A 17081-nucleotide genomic window follows, 5' to 3' on the forward strand; every position below is an offset into this window, starting at 1 on the left:
ACCTCTCTTTGTTCGTCCTGGAGATTGTATTATTGGTAGTTTGGAATTTAAAAAAAAACACTTACAGACAGATTAGTTTAATTTTAGTCATCCTCTTTATTTACTAAGACCATCACTGTTATAACCTAACACTGATGCCTATAAGCCAGACTAACTGGGTTCTAATAACCCAGGACAGTAGGATATTCCTCTTCCTTCAACAGCCCTAGCAGGCTACTCTCTTGTACTACCACAAACAGGCTACCTTTAGACCAAAGCTTATAAGAGCTGTACTGTCATGAACAGACTTTCTTTGTACAAAAAGTTAACAAAAGCACTGCATGTTCTGAACTAGACAGATAACCATGAAGGACAATAATTTGGGTGCAAAGTTAATTGATACCGAGTTTTGTTTCAAGGTCAGAATCAAACACTGTTATTAATTTCACCAAAGGAACAGCAGGGAATGTTATCACTTGGTGTCCTGTTTATACAGATTCACTGATGTTAAGACAAATGTTCCTTAATTGCCTTACCCTCCCTGCCTGTCTATTTTCTAGTGTGCAGTAAATTTGTTCTATAGTTCAACATTACATTTTAGTCTAAATGTTTAAGGACAAGTTTTAAGGCTATAATCCAGATATTACTACCCTCGAGGATTTTTAAAAAATTCCTGCCGAACTTTCTATATTGTCCCTTCAGAATCTCATCTTTTTCCCTTACTATATTGTTGGTTCCAATGTGTACAATGATCTCCTATAAGATCCACAACAACCTGATGAAGGAGCAGCGCTCTGACAGCTAGTGCTTCCAAGTAAGCCCATTGGACTATAATCTGTGTGATTTTTAACTTTGTACACCGCAGTCCAACACTGACATTTCCAAATCATTCTCTCGGAATGTCATTGAAGATCAATTGTAGCATCATACTAGCAATTAATTGCCTGTAGAATGCATTTGAAGTTAAAAGATTGGTTCATTTGATTTCGGTTAACTTGCCCTCGTTGCTGCTCTTGTCTCCTTTCTCCACTCTTTCCACTCCTCCTTTGCTCCCACCCCACCCTTTCTCCACCTCTTCCACTAATCACCCTCTTACTCCCCTTCTCCCCCACTCTTTCTCCACCTCTTTCACTAATCTCCCTCTTACTCCCCTTCTCCCCCACATTCCTCCTTCACCTCAGTTGGGTAAAATGGTAGGGTCATAACTGTTTTTTCTTCTTTTTGGATTTTGCCCATATTCTAGGCAACACTCAAGGCTTTACAAATTGGACTTGTAGCTGTCTAGTTCGAGGAACTGGGTTGCACAGTTATCTGACAGCAAATGGCACATTTCACATTTTGCATGCTTTGTATTATGTTGTAGTGGTTCTGTTCGCCGAGCTGGAAGTTTTTGTTGCAAACGTTTCATCCCCTGGCTAGGAGACATCATCAGTGCTCTGGAGCCTCCTGCGAAGTGCTTCTTTGATGTTTCTTCCGGCATTTATAGTGGTCTGTCCTTGCCGCTTCCGGGTGTCAGTTTCAGCTGTCCGCTGTAGTGATTGGTATATCGGGTCCAGGTCGATGTGTCTGTTGATGGAGTTTGTGGATGAATGCCATGCCTCTAGGAATTCCCTGGCTGTTCTCTGTCTGAGTGTGTGGCTACTAGGGTATTTTACATGAGCAAAACTAATGTAGTTTATAAAATACCATGCAAGGACTATACAAAACACTATATAGGACAAACAGGAAGACCACTAACAATCCGCATACATGAACACCAACTAGCCACGAAACGACACGACCAGCTATCCCTAGTAGCCACACACTCGGACAACAAGCAACATGAATTCGACTGGGAAAACACTACTATCATAGGGCAAGCCAGACAGAGAACAGCCAGGGAATTCCTAGAGGCATGGCATTCATCCACAAACTCCATCAACAGACACATCGACCTGGACCCAATATACCAATCACTACAGCAGACAGCTGAAACTGACACCCGGAAGCGGCAAGGACAGACCACTATAAATGCAGGAAGAAACATCAAAGAAGCGCTTCGCAGGAGGCTCCAGAGCACTGATGATGTCTCCTAGCCAGGGGACGAAACGTTTGCAACAAAAACTTCCAGCTCAGCGAACAGAACCACTACAACAAGCACCCGAGCTACAAATCTTCGCACAAACTTTGTATTATGTCCTGTGAGGGGTAAAAGTTGATATATTGCTTAAGGATTTATATAGAATTGAGACCCATCATTTATGGTTGTCACAGGATAATGGAGTCAAATGCTAGCAAAATATCTAGAGTATCCATTTGGTACAACAGGGATTTGAATTTGTTTTCATTTGATTCTGGTAGTAGTACACATCGTGTCCTACATGGCTCAGGATTCCTTCTGATAAAATAATATCTTTCAACTGTAACATTGTCACGGAAGTGCATGATAGTTGTCTCGAAGTTATTGTTGCATTATTGCGTATTCTTACTCTTAAACTGGAGTGTTAGTGATCATTTGAAGGATGTCTAAATCCTGATGTTTTAATTGCAGTTTAACATGCTGTCATTTGCATATACAGAAGAACCTTGATTATCTGGTATTGGATTATACAAATTTCAGATAATCCGGCAAGATCACAAGGTCCTGATGCTTGGCTAAACTATGTAATCCAGCATTCAATTAACTGAATAAAATACTCCCCATGTGTATCCTTCAGATAATTGAAGTTCCTCTGTATTCCTCAATGAAAGATAGAACAGTGGAAGATTATAGCTTAAAAAAGCTGAAGAGCCAATAGAAAGTAAAGGGTACTATCCTAAAGGGTTTCCAGCAGCAAAGACACCTAGATGTGTTGTTCATAAGTCCTTAAAGGTAGCAGGCTAAGTGGAGAGCACAGTTAAAAAAAATCCAGTATCTTAAAATTTATCAATAGGAAATAGAGTACATTGAAAAGGGAGTTATAAAAATTCTGCACAAGACAATAGTTAGACCTCAATTGGAATTTTGTGTACAGTTCACTTGAAGGTTGTAAATGTTTTGAAGAGTGCAAAAGCTGTTTATGTGAAACAGTTCCAAGGATAAGAAACTTCAGATATCAGGATACCAGTTGGGAAGGGCAGTCACTTGGCCCAGCTTGGTGGTCTCTCAGCCTTGCGTTGCCTCAGCGTAGACTTCCGGTCTCGAAGTGATTTCCCCCTTGGCTAAGTACTTAAGAAAGACTGTAATGTTTGAACTTTTAACTTTATTTTCTACTTAAATTTAAGAATGTCTGCGATGTGTAACATTTAACCTTATTTTTTATGCTTTACATTATAATATAATTACAGCAATGTTTAACTCTGTTCTTTCTTTTAACCTTAAGATTCTGTATCTAGGTATTTGTACCCAAGATGGCGGCAAGTATGGCGACATTATACTTGAGTACATGTGACAGTAAATCAAATGAAAAGATTGGAAAAGCTAGGCCTGTTTTCCTTGGAGAAGAGAAGGCTATGGGGATGTTTAGTTTCTGTTAAATAGATATTTAATAATGATTTGCAAAATCATGAATGGCCTGGGCAGAGTAGAGATGGAAAAACTGTTGTCACTTATAAAAAAAATCAAGAGAGGGCTCAGTTTTAAGGTAATTTGGTGAAATAAATACAACGTAAGAGAAACATTATCCTTACAGCTCTGATTTGTACTGCACCTGGAAGTGAGTTGGAGGCAGATTCAGTTGAGGCATTCAAGTGAACATTGGATGATTGCTTAGATAATGCGTAAGGTTACAGGGATAAGGTAGGAGAATGACTCATGCTTATTCAGAAAGCTGGTGCAGACATGATATGCCAAATGGCCTCCTCTTGTGATTCTGAAAATGGCTACTGATTTAGAAGCTTCTAGACAAACAAATATGAAGTGCTGTCATGTATATTCAACATACAGTTCTTGACAATATTTATTTCTAATTCATATGTGTCAGTTATGAATTTGTTTTGTCTTTGTAGGTAATCTGTGGGACAAAAGCAGTAATGATATTTGCAACAAATCAAAGTTTGCCAAGTGAATGTCTGAATAGCCTTGTGGAACTTGTTGGTGATCCAAATGTAAAAGTGACACTGACTCTAAAGATTATTGGATTGCTAACGCAATTGGGTATGATTTTATTTTGCTTGATTAACTTGAATGCCCTGGTCAATTACAGCTATTTATGTTTGGGAAGATAAAAATATAATGTGGCATTCTTATAGACTTAATATTGTAATATCAGCATTTGAATAATTACTTTTTACACACAGTTGTATTTATACATGTAAGACAGAAACTGATTGTGCTTAGAACAAGAAGTAGGAACAGAAGGCCATTTGGCCTCTTGAACTGCTACACTATTCAAGATCTTAATAGATCTGATTTTTAACTTTAACTTCACGTTCCTGTCTGTACCCTCTACGTGCTTCTCTTGTTCTAACTCGACTTTGAATGTATTCAGTGACCGTCTCCATTGCTGTCTGGCTCATAAAATAAAAATAAGTCCTCGGGAATTAAATCACTGATTTTGGGCAATTGTGTTGAACAGGTATATAATACAAATTCTGTCACTTTTGAAAAAGTCAAGTTTAGAAAATAGTTTGTATTAATGGTTTGCAAGGTGGAAATGTTTCTACAAATGGTGAGACGTACATGGAGTAATGTGATTAACCATGATCAAAACAAAATTGACAGTGTGAAGGAAATAGAAGGGTAAAATTGCAACGATTTAAAACATTAGTTCAGATATGAAGCTGAAAAAAATGATATTAAACACCAAAATACTTGAAAGCCAATGCAAATAGTAATAAGTATAAAATAACTAGTGGAACGCGCAAAGTTGTTTTAGAACTTTTCTTGCAGGAGCTGCTCTGAATAGTTTTGAAAATAGCTTGTTAGTTTATGTACTTGTTGAGGAGAATTAGTCCTCCTATTCTGATGGGACTTCATCATTACTCCATTATTCATTCCCTGCCACTTCCAGCATGATACCACCATCAAACATGTCTTAGTCTCTGCATTCTTTCTGGGCCACCCTGGATCACTTCTCTATAACTGCAAACCCTCCATCACCATCATTTCACCTTCCCATACAATCACAGAAGATATAACACTTTTTTTTGTTTTCCATCTCCTCTTTTTCATCCACACTATCCAAGACCCTAAACCTTCCTTTTGAGATTTCTTCCCACTTATGTTGGTTATTCATCTATCACTGTATGTCCTTTCAACAACATCCAGGTTTGTAGCCTTAAATCATAGAATCCCTACATTGTGGAAACAAGCCCTTTGGCCCATCAAGTCCACACCAACCCTCCGAAGAGTAACCCACCCAGACCCATCCCCCTAACTCTATATTTACCCCTGACAAATGCACCTAACCTGCGCATCCCTGAACACTATAGGCAATTTAGCATGACCAACTCACCTAACCTGCACATCTTTGGATTGTGGGAGGAAACCCACGCAGACACGATGAGAATGTGCAAACTCCACACAGTCAGTCGTCCAAGGCTGGAATCAAACCCAGTTCCCTGGCACTGCAAGGCAACAGTGCTAACCACTGAGTCACCGTGCTGCCCCTTCATTAAGGGCATCCAATTCTTCTACACCTCCATCCTCCACTGGAATGGTGTGAGAGCTCTTTGCTTCTTCCTTAGATGGAATCCCAAATAATCCTACTCCTTTACCATCGCCACCACAACACCTTTTCCTCCTGGCTAAGCATGTTCACCTGCTAAACTATTTCTTTCATTTGTCTCCCTTCCTCCAAACAGAGGTTGTGTCTATGGGTATCTAACAGGGCCTAGGCTGTTACATTATTGGGGTCTATGGAATATTTATTGTTTCAGACATGTGAGCATGTTCCTACAACACACTCTTTTTTTTGTTACATCGCACACTGTATCAGTGTTACTTACTGTGCTCACCTGGAATGAGGACCATTCATTGTTTTGGTTCCATTTTTCATCATTCTCTCCCCATTCACCTATTCAGTCTCTGACTCTTACTTGACTTAACTGTCTTCATTTCCTGCAATAGGTTCTACAAATTTCATTCCAAGACTACGAATATCCACAGATATTTCAACTACATTTCCTCACCATTGCTTTCTGTGTGGATTACATTCCAATGTTTCAGTTTCCCAGTCTGTGATCTGATGATCCTACCTTCATTGGTGCTATTGATGTACCTGTCTTCCTTTTACAGCTAGCTTCCCCCAGCCCCACTTGTGGTTGATACAAAGGTGTCTGACCCATTTCACCTGCATATGTATTCTTCCTTTCCCCACACTCCCAGAACTGTGATATAGTTTTCTTTGTCCTCACTTTTCAATTTCACTAGCTTCATTACTTCATTATTCATTCTCTGCCACTTCCAGCATGATGCCCCATCAGATACATCTTGGCCTCTGTATCCTTTCTGTGACACGTTTCTATCATCCCTAAGCATCACCACCACCACTGCACCTTCCCATACAATCACAGGAGATTTTATTTTCCATCTCCTCTTCATTCTCATTGTCCAAGACTCTAAACATTCCTTCCAGATGAAACAATGATTTATTTGTATTTCTTTCAATCTAATCCATTATATGGAAGGGTCTGACCTCACCTTGGCATCAACCTAAGATGAGAATTTAAATCGTGATCATTCTTGTGAGTGTGATGACTCCTTGCAATATAAAGCATTTGGAAATTTAATACTATACAGTCATTGTATTGCACTTTGAAATTTCAACATGGAAATATTTCACATTGTTGCAACTGTCATTAGTAGCATTTTTTCAATGTTTCCCTTTTTTTGCAGCATCAGACAGTGAAAGCAGAGAGGTTTTGCACACATACAATCTTATCAGTGCACTTGCAACAGTAGTTCAGCATTACAGTACGACTCCAAATGAGCAGATTGTATTGCAGGTATGAATCAACAGTCCACTTTTTCTAGTTGCATGAGGTTCAGAGAGGAAAGATGTTTAATTATTAGAAATTTGGGGGAATATTTTTATGCCCATTTCGATTTCAGACTCAAATCATCTTGTTGAATGCCCTTTTTGATAGGCAGAAGTGGGTACTGCAGATGCTAGATTAGAGTGGTGCTGGTAAAGCACAGCAGTTCAGGCAGCATCCAAGGAGTAGGAAAATCGACTTTTCGGGCAAAAGCCCTTCATCAGGATTAGAGGATATTGCAGATGCTGGAGATTAGAGTCAAGATTAGAATGGTGCTGGAAATTCACAGCAGGTCAGGCAGCATCCGAGGAGCAGGAAAAATCAAATAGAGAGAGGAGGAGAACTTCTTCAAGATAGACATCCTTGGAAGAGGATTTTTGCTGCTCCTCAGATACTGCCTGACCTGCCATTTTTGATACTTCAGCATTACACAACAGCTCAGACTCCGCTTAACATTAAGTTTAAATTTTTAATCCTTAATCTGTCAAGTCGTGTAAAGCACAATAGTGAGGATTTTTTCAATCCTGGCCTATTGATGTTTTACTTTGCTTGTGATGAAGTTATTTTATTTGGTATGAAGAATTTGTCTGAAAACTAGTGTCACATAAATATAGTTAAGCCTTTACTAATGCAGCTCGATGACAATTTATTTTTGCTCTTGAAAATAATTCATGAAAATTTGAGCACCAAAGATTTTTTTACTTTTTCAATATCAGTATTGATTGCAGTTTTGAATTTTAATAAATTATTTGACCTTTTTTGACAGAGCCTGCAGCTTCTACAGAAAATGACGTACAATACCAGAGTTTTTCATTGTAGCGCAAATGTTGATGTACTGATTGCTTTCCTGATGAAACAAGTGTAAGTTTATAACTATTGTCCTAGTATTAACAACCTGAATGGACGTCACCATCATGTCTGTCTTATTGCTGACCATTTGCAATTGTTTCCTATTATGCACCCCCTCAAATTACCTGGCTTTTCAGTAACCTTTGCTTCAACAAATAAAACAGTATATACCCACCTCTCCCCTGTCCTTCGACCAATAATCTTTCCTATCATAATGTTTCCACCTTATCCAAGTAAATAGTTGTCAAACTTTCTTAAATCTCCACTAGACCGCTTTCTACCAGCTGAGAACATTGCTCCAACATCTTTAAATATGTTTCCATGATGCAGATACATGAAAAGACTTTTGTCAACCTGTGTTTAAATTCCTCCAATCGAAATTCCAATCAACTTAAGGTGCAAAGACTAATCTGGTCAACGTTGCTGAAACTCTTATGTTGTATTTATATTCCTTAACTTTTCACGTTCTCTACTACCTTTTCTGTATAGTTACTTTCTCACTGTTCCATGAAAATATGTGCTGTATACTAACAATTTCATATCCCACAGTCACTGTCACCTCCCATTTGTTTAGAGGTTTCAAGACTTGATTCTCTTCTATTCATTATTTATAGTTTGTGTCACTGAAGTTGCTAAGGATCAAACAATGGGTAAGCTTCTGTGTGCATCTATTGACAGCCAAAACCACCTGTTTTCTGCTATAAGGCGACCTTTGGATAACCTTCTGATTGTCAATCAATATTTAAATGAGTCAAAATTTCCTTTAACCTCATGTCAGCGAAAAATAAGGCAGAGATTTTATTATTCTACCATTATTTTCATGTCTCTCCTCTGATGCTCTGTCAAGTTGAATTCAGTGTTACTTTCTTGCTTAATGTTCAGACCATCACCAACATAGCATTTTCACCGCCCATAGTGTTGTCTGCCAACACTTGTGCATCTTCATGGCTGCTGAATCCATGTCTTCACTTTTGCAGTTGATACCAGCAAAGATCTTCGCACACATATCTGATTCATACCACAACATTTAGCCAATTCAGAACTCAGTGGTTTGTCTCCTCTACTATTATGCCACATGCACCTAACATTCCTGTTTAGTTTTGTGACATTTGAGGTGTGAAATGCTAAGTTTTCATTTTTTTTAAACCAAAGAAATAAAGATGTATTGTATATTATTTGAGTTTGCATTTCTTCAAGGAACCTGTTAAGGGTAAAAATTGTAAATAGAAATGGTTACAAACAAGAATAGGAAATGAATATGATGGGCTGTATTATCTAAGAATCAGGGAATTAGATGTCGGTTCATTTGTAATTTTTGTATTGTAAGAAAATTGTACTGCTGACTAAAAGGAGAGAATGTTGTAATTTTTGGCACTAGATAATCAAGCTCACAACAAAACAGTGATCCCTTTCAACTTCAGTAACAGCTAAATATAGACAAGTTATAATTACTCAATCGAGAAAGCTGATGTGTATCTTCTTATGGCTATTACCTGCTACTTAGATATACTAAGCATCACAAAAACTACAGTTGCTTATTTCTGTTTATTCAGGGAAGTGTTTGTAAACACATATGACTCAATTTAGTTGTCTTGTTAAGTTTGGGACATTAAATTTCAAATGGATAACTTTTTCATGTTAGAACAAATTGTACATAAAATACATCTAATACATCTAATTTCACAGTTTTCAACAAGCAGTAATAAACGACCATATTATGCTATCAATTGGTTAAAGATTTTAACTTGAGAGAGTTCTCAACATTTTTTTTTAAGTGCTAGTCAGTTTACAAGTAGCCACATATTAGGCTTCTTAACATGGTAAGAAACCATTGTGTTGGATTTCATTTTAAAATCATGGATAACAAATTGGCTAACAAATAGAAGATAGATAATTGGGAAAGGAGTATTTTCAGGATGCAGCCTGAGACTAGGGATCAGTGTCGAAGTGATAACTATTATAACTGACTTGGATAAGGAAAGTGAATTTGTAGTGAAGTTTGCAGATGAAGCAGAAATATGTATGATGGTAAGTGGTAAGGATGATACAGTGTCTGCAGAGGGACGCAGGCAGGCTAAGTGAGTGAGCAAAAACTTAACAAATTGAATATAATGTTGGAAAATGTAAGGTTATGGACTTTGACAGGAAAGCTTGCAGAGTGAGATATTATTTAAATTGAGAAAGAGAGCAATTTCGAAGTTCTTGTACATGAATCTCAAAAATGCTCGTGTCCAAGTTCAGCAGATAATTGAGAAGGCGGATGGAAGGTTCAAAGGGATAATAGAAAAGTAGGGGGACTTTACTTAAATTCTACAAGGCACTAGTCGCATCAAAGTTGGGGTACAAAGTTGAGATCCTTATATAAAGCGAGATATACTATTGGTGAAGCTGAGTGAAAGCCTTTAAAAGTAGAGGACCACTTAAAAATAAGCAGTAGAGGAGGAGATGATGAAATATGAGAGTAAGCTAGCCAGTAACGTAAAACATGATTTCAAGAGATTTTAGGTATAGAGAAGCTAAGAGAGGCAAGAGTGGATATTGAATCCTTAAGAATGAGGCTGAAGACATACTCATGGAAATAAAGAAATGAAGAAACTGAACATTTCTTGAAGGCCTTTGATAAGGTGAAACAGGAAGCTGCTAAATAAGAGTTCATGGCGTTAGGAGCTAGGTGCTGGCATGGATAGAGGATTGGCTGACTGGCAGAAAGTAGAGAGTGGTGATGAAGGAGTCCTTTTCAGGATGGCAGCTGGTGACGAGTGGAGTTCTGTAAGTGGTCAGTTTGGGACTGCAACTATTCACTTTATACAATAATGATCTGGATGAAGGAACTGAATGCATTGTTTCTAAGTTTTCAAATTATTAAGAATGTAATTGGAGGAACAGATAGTGTTGGGGAATCTCGTGGAAACTTGCTTAGTACTGAGATAGCATGAAAGTGAAGAATGTATTTCTACTAGTAGGAGAGATTAGAACCTGAGTGAAGGGATGACCCTTTAGAATTGAGCTGAGAAGGAATTTCTTCAGCCAGAGGGTGGTGAATCTGTAGAACTCATTGCCACAGAAGGCTGTGGAGGCCAAGTCATTGAATATATTAAGGATCGAGATATATTCTTGATTAGTAAGGGGATTGAGGTTATGGGAAGAAGGTAGGAGAAAGAGGTTGAGAAACATCAGTCATGATCAAATAGCAGAGGAGATTCAGTGGGCCAAATTGAATAATTATGCTCCTATATCACATGGTCTTACGGACATTGGGGGCAGTCAAGAGAAGGTTCACTAGGCTGCTACCACGTATAAAGAGGTTGTGTTAAGAGAGATTGAGTAGATTGGGCATGTGTGCACTGAAATTTAAAATCTTTCCGAATAAGGGAATTACGAGGGTAAAGAGGAACAACTTCTTTGAGGGTAATGAATTTAAGGATTCCTTACTGCGGAGGGCTGTCAAGGTTGAGATGGTCCAATTTTTAATAAAGGAATAGTGTTATGTGGATAAGGCAAGAGAGTGAAGCTGAAGGTTATCAAACAAACTATGATTTTACTGAATGGAAGAGCAGCCTCAATGGGCTGAATAGCTTACTACTTCCCCTCTATCCGATGGATTAAATTCTGTTTATCTAAGGCTGTCGGAATGCACTTAAGCAGACCAGGTGCTCTATAGCCGCGTGTCTACCAGCTATAATTTGTTAGTTATTTTTTAGGAGAATGACCAATCCATTTTTATTTGCAAGCTTGGCAATAAGCATTTTTTCACTTTAAAATGACATCTTGCTGTCTTTAGTGGAATAATTATAGAAGAGCTAATTTAATGTCAATTCTTTTCAATGTAGCCAAGCCCCAGAAGATCAGCTAACTATGCCATGTCTCGGACTGATGGCAAACCTGTGTCGTCACAATCTTTCTGTTCAAGCCCATGTAAAATCTTTGGTGAGAACTTTATTTGTTCCTTCAATCTAAATTTTCAGTTTTGGTTATAGGTACAGTGTCAAATTGAGCAGCTTTGGGACTGCGGTTTTGAAACTTGAAAAACCTTTTCAGAAAAGGTGTTGAATTCAAATTTGAGCACTTTAATCAAAGTCCAGAAAAACAAACTGATATGATTGCATAACCCTTAACATATAATATTGGTAATAATAATTAACTACTTGTGCATTGGATTTAACAACTTATTTATTCCTCCCTTATGTAAGCGTAGTCTGTTTAAAATGAGAACAAATCAATGGAATAAAATCTCTCTTTTTCACTGATCACCAGTATTTGGAAAATTGGTCTTGTGTCTGTGTACTAAACTAAAATAATTGTAGTAAGTTCTAACTTCGAGTCTGCTCAGAGATAAAACTTTCCTAATGAATTTAACAATCTCAAATGAAAGAATTGAGAGAACTTTTTGAATCACTAAAAACTTTGTTACGAGAGGAGGATATTTCAGCAAGGCCAGGATTAGTTACCCATTTCTAGCCCTTAAACAGAATGGGCTGCTAGATAGTTAAGTGTCAACCACATTGATGTGGGTCTAGAGTCACTTTTAGCTCAGACTGGATAAGGATGGCAAATAACGTTCACTGAACAACATGGGGTTTTACAATAATTGTTAACACTTTATTCCAGATTTAATTGTATTTAAATTCCACCTGCTGATGAGGTGGCATTTGAATTATTGTCCCAGATCATTAACCTAAGCCTCTGGACTACTAGTCCAGTTACTTTACCACTATTGCACAGCTGTCTTTGTATGGCAATTTTGTTTTTCTTGCTACACTTCAAAGCTTTGTTCTATCATCAGGATGGATGGTGTTTTGGCTGCCTTAGATTAGACTTCAAATGACAAACAATATAACCAGTGGCCAGCTTGTCTGATTGGAGGCAGCAACAGGAGAATAGTACAGATCCATTAATTGAATTTAAATTCCACCTGCTGCAATGGTAGGATTTGAATCGATGTCCTGAAAGCATTTAGAGCATTAACCTGGGCATCTGAATTACTTGTCCAGTGACATCACTTTTTGCCAGCATCTTCCCCTTATTGCAACACCAAGTCAAAACCTGAGTACAATACATGCTGTGCAATGCAACGTTCAATCATTTTATAAAATATTCATTTTGTTATTTGCTTTTTACATGTTTGCTCCCAATACTGTCCATTCGAAATAGCACAATTTAAATTGGTCAGAACATCTAGCTTAATTGTCTTCATCAGTTAGAGGACACTTCTTCCTTCGTTCAAGCATGATTGCAATTCAAAATGTAATTTTTTTTGGCTGTCTGTTGTCTTGAAAGGCACTCTAGAAATGCAAGATTTCATCATCACAGTGCTGCCAGACCTGCTGAGTTTCTCCAGTAGTTTAATTTTGCATCATGCAAGTCAATGCACAGTACCTTTTTGTTTCAGTAATGTCGTCTTTATTTTGTATCAATCCTCTATGCCCAACAGGATTTCAGCCATGAGGTAAAACACAAGGAAGGCTATTTGATAGCATTGATAACTTCTACTCCAATTCCCTATCCCACCATGTTGTCAGTATTTGAGCTGATGGCTAGAAATGTGAACTGTATAACAGGGTGCCTTCCTTAGTACTTTGTTTGTTGGTCATCTTCAACAGTCTGGCCAGGTTGCATTTCTTGATTATCTGAAAAACACCAAAGGTGCAAAAATAATCTTGTGGTAAGAGAAAAGGAGGGAAGTCACAGGTTCATTATGCTATCTACAGTTTATGTATCAGACAAAATGATGGGATGAGGAGAAAGTGAGATTTAGGAAGAAATATTAGACATGAGAATGTTGTTAGCTGCTTATACAGCTAGCCACGATTTCTGCTTTGGCATTTTCAATAATAAGGGTCACTGTATCCTCCATGAACAGCTTGAAGTTGTGTCCTCTCTGATTAATACCTGCAGCTTCTGACTGAACTTCATTTTATTTTTGTAAAGGCAAGTGATGTGTGTTAGTCAAGGATGTGATTATTGTCATCCTATTTGCAATGAATGCCACAATTGAGATGAGAGTGCAAGGTTTGCAATATAGCCAAATGTTTGTGAGTTATTAGGTTTGACGCTTGTTGGTGGGGGTTGCAGTAATTTGAGTAGTAGTTTATACTCTTGGATCAATGGACATGGCACTTGATAAATTCATTGTCTCTCATTTCTTGCATAAGATTATTAAACAACTTTTGTCACTGCTTCCTGTTCTTTCGGGCTAAAATCCTAGCATTGACTGACAACGCTGTCTGCTTTCACTGCTTTGCATCATGTTTATGTAGTGCCTTCTGTCCTCTGACAGGTGTAGTCTTGTATGACCTTAAGTGCAACTTATGAAAACCTGGTCGCTTGCATTCTTCAGAGTTTAAATATTCTTTTGTTTCAAAAGCAGAAATTAAGTGAAAGCCTCAGCAGGTCTGGCAGCTTCTGTGGAGAGAAAGCAGAGTTAATATTTCACGTTCAGTGATCCTTCAGAACTGATTGTAGCTAGGAAAAGTTTGTTATGTGTGCTAGAAAAGGGTGAGTGATGTCAGCCCCTAATAATCTCTATTAACAGATTTCCATTCTTCCTGGCTGACCTTTATCCACTTCATTGTCTGTTGAACTTTTTTTCTCCCGTTGGACTCAATGGATGGAAGGGTTGGCATACGTGATGGACTGGACTGTGTTCACAACTTTGTAGTTTCTTATGGTCCTGGGCAGAGCAGTTGCCACACCAAGCCATGATGCATCCGGGATAGTTTTGTCATCAATGAACCTTTAGATGGAGTTTGGTCAAAATTTGACCACACCGTCATGAGTGTTCAGGGAATATAGTAAGGGGCTGAGTACGCAGCCTTGTGAAGCAGTGATGTTGAGGATAGTTGTGGAAGAGGAGCTATTGCCTGCGCTCACTAATTAGGGTCTGTGGGTCAGGAAATTGAGCATCTCGAACAGAGGTGGGGAACCTTTTCATGTTGGAAGGCCGCATTATGTTAGTTGTAATCTAATAAGGCCGCATCCCAGAATCTTCAAAATTCACAGTCTGAGAGGAATATTTCGTTAAATTTTCTTTTACTCTCTGGTATTTAAGATACCATTCATTTTAAGATTAAAATAAAAATAATAAAGGACAAAAAAACATATGAATAAAAAATAAAGGATTTGTTCTGCAAAATTTGGATTCATTCGAACGGCCATACACACTGGCCTAGAAGGCCGCATGTGGCCTTGAGGCCGCAGGTTTCCCACCCCTGATCTAGGAGAATTGACCTATGTCTTGAAGTTTGGAGATTAGTTTAGTTGGAATTATAGTGTTGAAGGGGGAGCTGCAGTCAATTACTAGGAGCCTGATGTGGGTATCCTTGTTATCCAGATGTTCCATGAGTGAGCGTAAGGTCAGGGGCATGGTATCTGCAATGGACCTGTTGCCATGGTAGGCAAATTGTAAGGGATCAATTTGATAGATCTAGAGTTGATTTTAAGCCATGGCTAACTTGTCAAAGCACTTTGTAATTATGTTATCGAGGCATGTTGCATGAGTTTTCTTCGGTACTGTGATGATGGTGGTCGCCTTGAAGCAGGTGGGATCTGCAAATCATAGTAAAGAGAGGTTAACGATGCCAGCGAATACTTTTGCCAGTTGGTATACGCAGGATGTGAGCGCACAGCTGGGGACTCCATTGCGGCCAGTTGCTTTCTGTGGGTTCACTCAAAAAAAAAGCCGACTTGATGTCTGTAGCGGTGACTGAGGGAACAGGTGCATCCGAGGTTGTGGGGACAATTGGACATTGTTTCACTGGCCTTCTGTTCAAAATTAGCATAAAATGCATTGAGAGCATCAGGCAGGAATGTATTTTTGTCCATGATTCTATTCTGCTTCATTTTAAAAGGCTATTGCTTTCAGCTCTGGGCCTGGCACTCTGGAAAGATGTGAAGGCATTGTAGAGCATGTGAATTACGCTCATGAGAATTGTTTAAAAATTAGGGACTTGGATTGTAGAAATGAAAGTTGTTTGGAGATACTTATAACCTTGAGAGCTCTGGACAGAGCATTAGGAATGAATTGTTTCCATTTATTGGGATTTCGTAATCAGGAAAAACAAAGTTAACCTAATTAGTAAAAGAAGGTATTTGGGAAGCAGTTGATTACATATTCATTTGTCCTCACTTTTTTGTGTTATTTCCACAGAACCACTTAAAAGGATTTTATAGGTCTCTTATTAAATTCTTAGCTCATAGTAGTTTGACAGTGGTGGTTTTTGCACTTTCTATACTGGCAAGCCTAACCCTCAACGAAGAAGTTGGAGAAAAGGTAAGACCTGAAATATCTTCCATTGATTTTGTTCTTTATGGTGTGATACATTTCACTGCTTAACATTTTATCGCCCAAATTGAAAAATATTAGACTCCTCCTGTTTGCTGAAGCATATTTTCATCTTTTAAGACCATAAGATATAGGACTAGGCCATTCAATAAGATCATAGCTGATATGGTAATAGTCACATCATTATAACCACTAATTCCCTTAACGCTTAGAAACCCCTGCATCTCAGCTTTGAAAATACTTAATGACCAAGCCTTGAAAGCCCACTGCAGTAAAGATTCCACGGATTTGTTACTCTTTGAGGAGGAAAAAAAAGTCCTCCTCATCCACACTGTAAGTAATGTAATCTAATCTAATCTAATCTCTGTCTGAGCCTGAGATTATGCCCTTTGATCCTAACCTCTCCTTATGGGAGAAACAAACTGTATCTGCACCCTAAAAGTTCTTTGTATCAATAAGGTCTCCTTTCACTCTTCTATCTAAAAGTTTTGTTTGATAAGCCAAAGGATATAAATGTCAACAGCCTGTCTTTATAGTCCTCTCACGCGAGAGAGAGACACCTATAATGCTTAATTTGACATGATTCAATTGCCATAGTAATACAGAATGGAAACAGACACTGGTTCAAGTCGTTCATGCTGACCAGACATCCCAATCTGATCTAATCCAATTTGCCAGCACTTGGCACGTATCCCTCTTAAAACCTTCCTATTCGTATACATAAGAATCTATTAGCCTCTTCTTTGAGTTCATTCAACTGAGCTTAGATGCTTTTAGCATCAAGTGGCCTCTTCAGGGTTGAAAAGAACCACTTAGGTCAGGACATTTCAAGCTTAACTTTTTTTCTACCAAGTAACCTTTATTTTTAACTGTCTAAGCTATCTGCCTTCTTCAGGGCCAATTGTCTTACACATCTAATTTCAGCAAAGACTTCTGCAAATCCACAACTGAAGAGCATTTTTTGTTTATTCAATTGAAGTTTCCTCCAAACCACACAAAAATGCAAATTTGGATCCTTCATATATCTCAGTTTGAA

The 17081-nt window shown here is 38.2% G+C and overlaps 1 protein-coding gene across 3 annotated transcripts in view; it reads left to right on the forward strand.

The window, feature by feature from the left end:
- Positions 1-17081, forward strand: part of cip2a (cellular inhibitor of PP2A) — a 69912-nt gene that overhangs the window by 10350 nt on the left and 42481 nt on the right. For 2 of the 3 annotated variants that reach the window (XM_060833623.1, XM_060833624.1), the window contains exons 3-7: positions 3946-4093; positions 6776-6885; positions 7682-7776; positions 11595-11691; positions 15911-16033. In XM_060833623.1, the coding sequence (XP_060689606.1) occupies positions 3946-4093; positions 6776-6885; positions 7682-7776; positions 11595-11691; positions 15911-16033 (573 nt within the window). Of the gene's footprint in view, positions 1-3945; positions 4094-6775; positions 6886-7681; positions 7777-11594; positions 11692-15910; positions 16034-17081 lie in introns of those variants that run through there. The other variant, XM_060833625.1, reaches the window with a different exon arrangement.

The sequence above is a fragment of the Hemiscyllium ocellatum genome, chromosome 12 (assembly GCF_020745735.1).
Source record: "Hemiscyllium ocellatum isolate sHemOce1 chromosome 12, sHemOce1.pat.X.cur, whole genome shotgun sequence".
Classification (NCBI taxonomy): Eukaryota; Metazoa; Chordata; class Chondrichthyes; order Orectolobiformes; family Hemiscylliidae; genus Hemiscyllium; species Hemiscyllium ocellatum.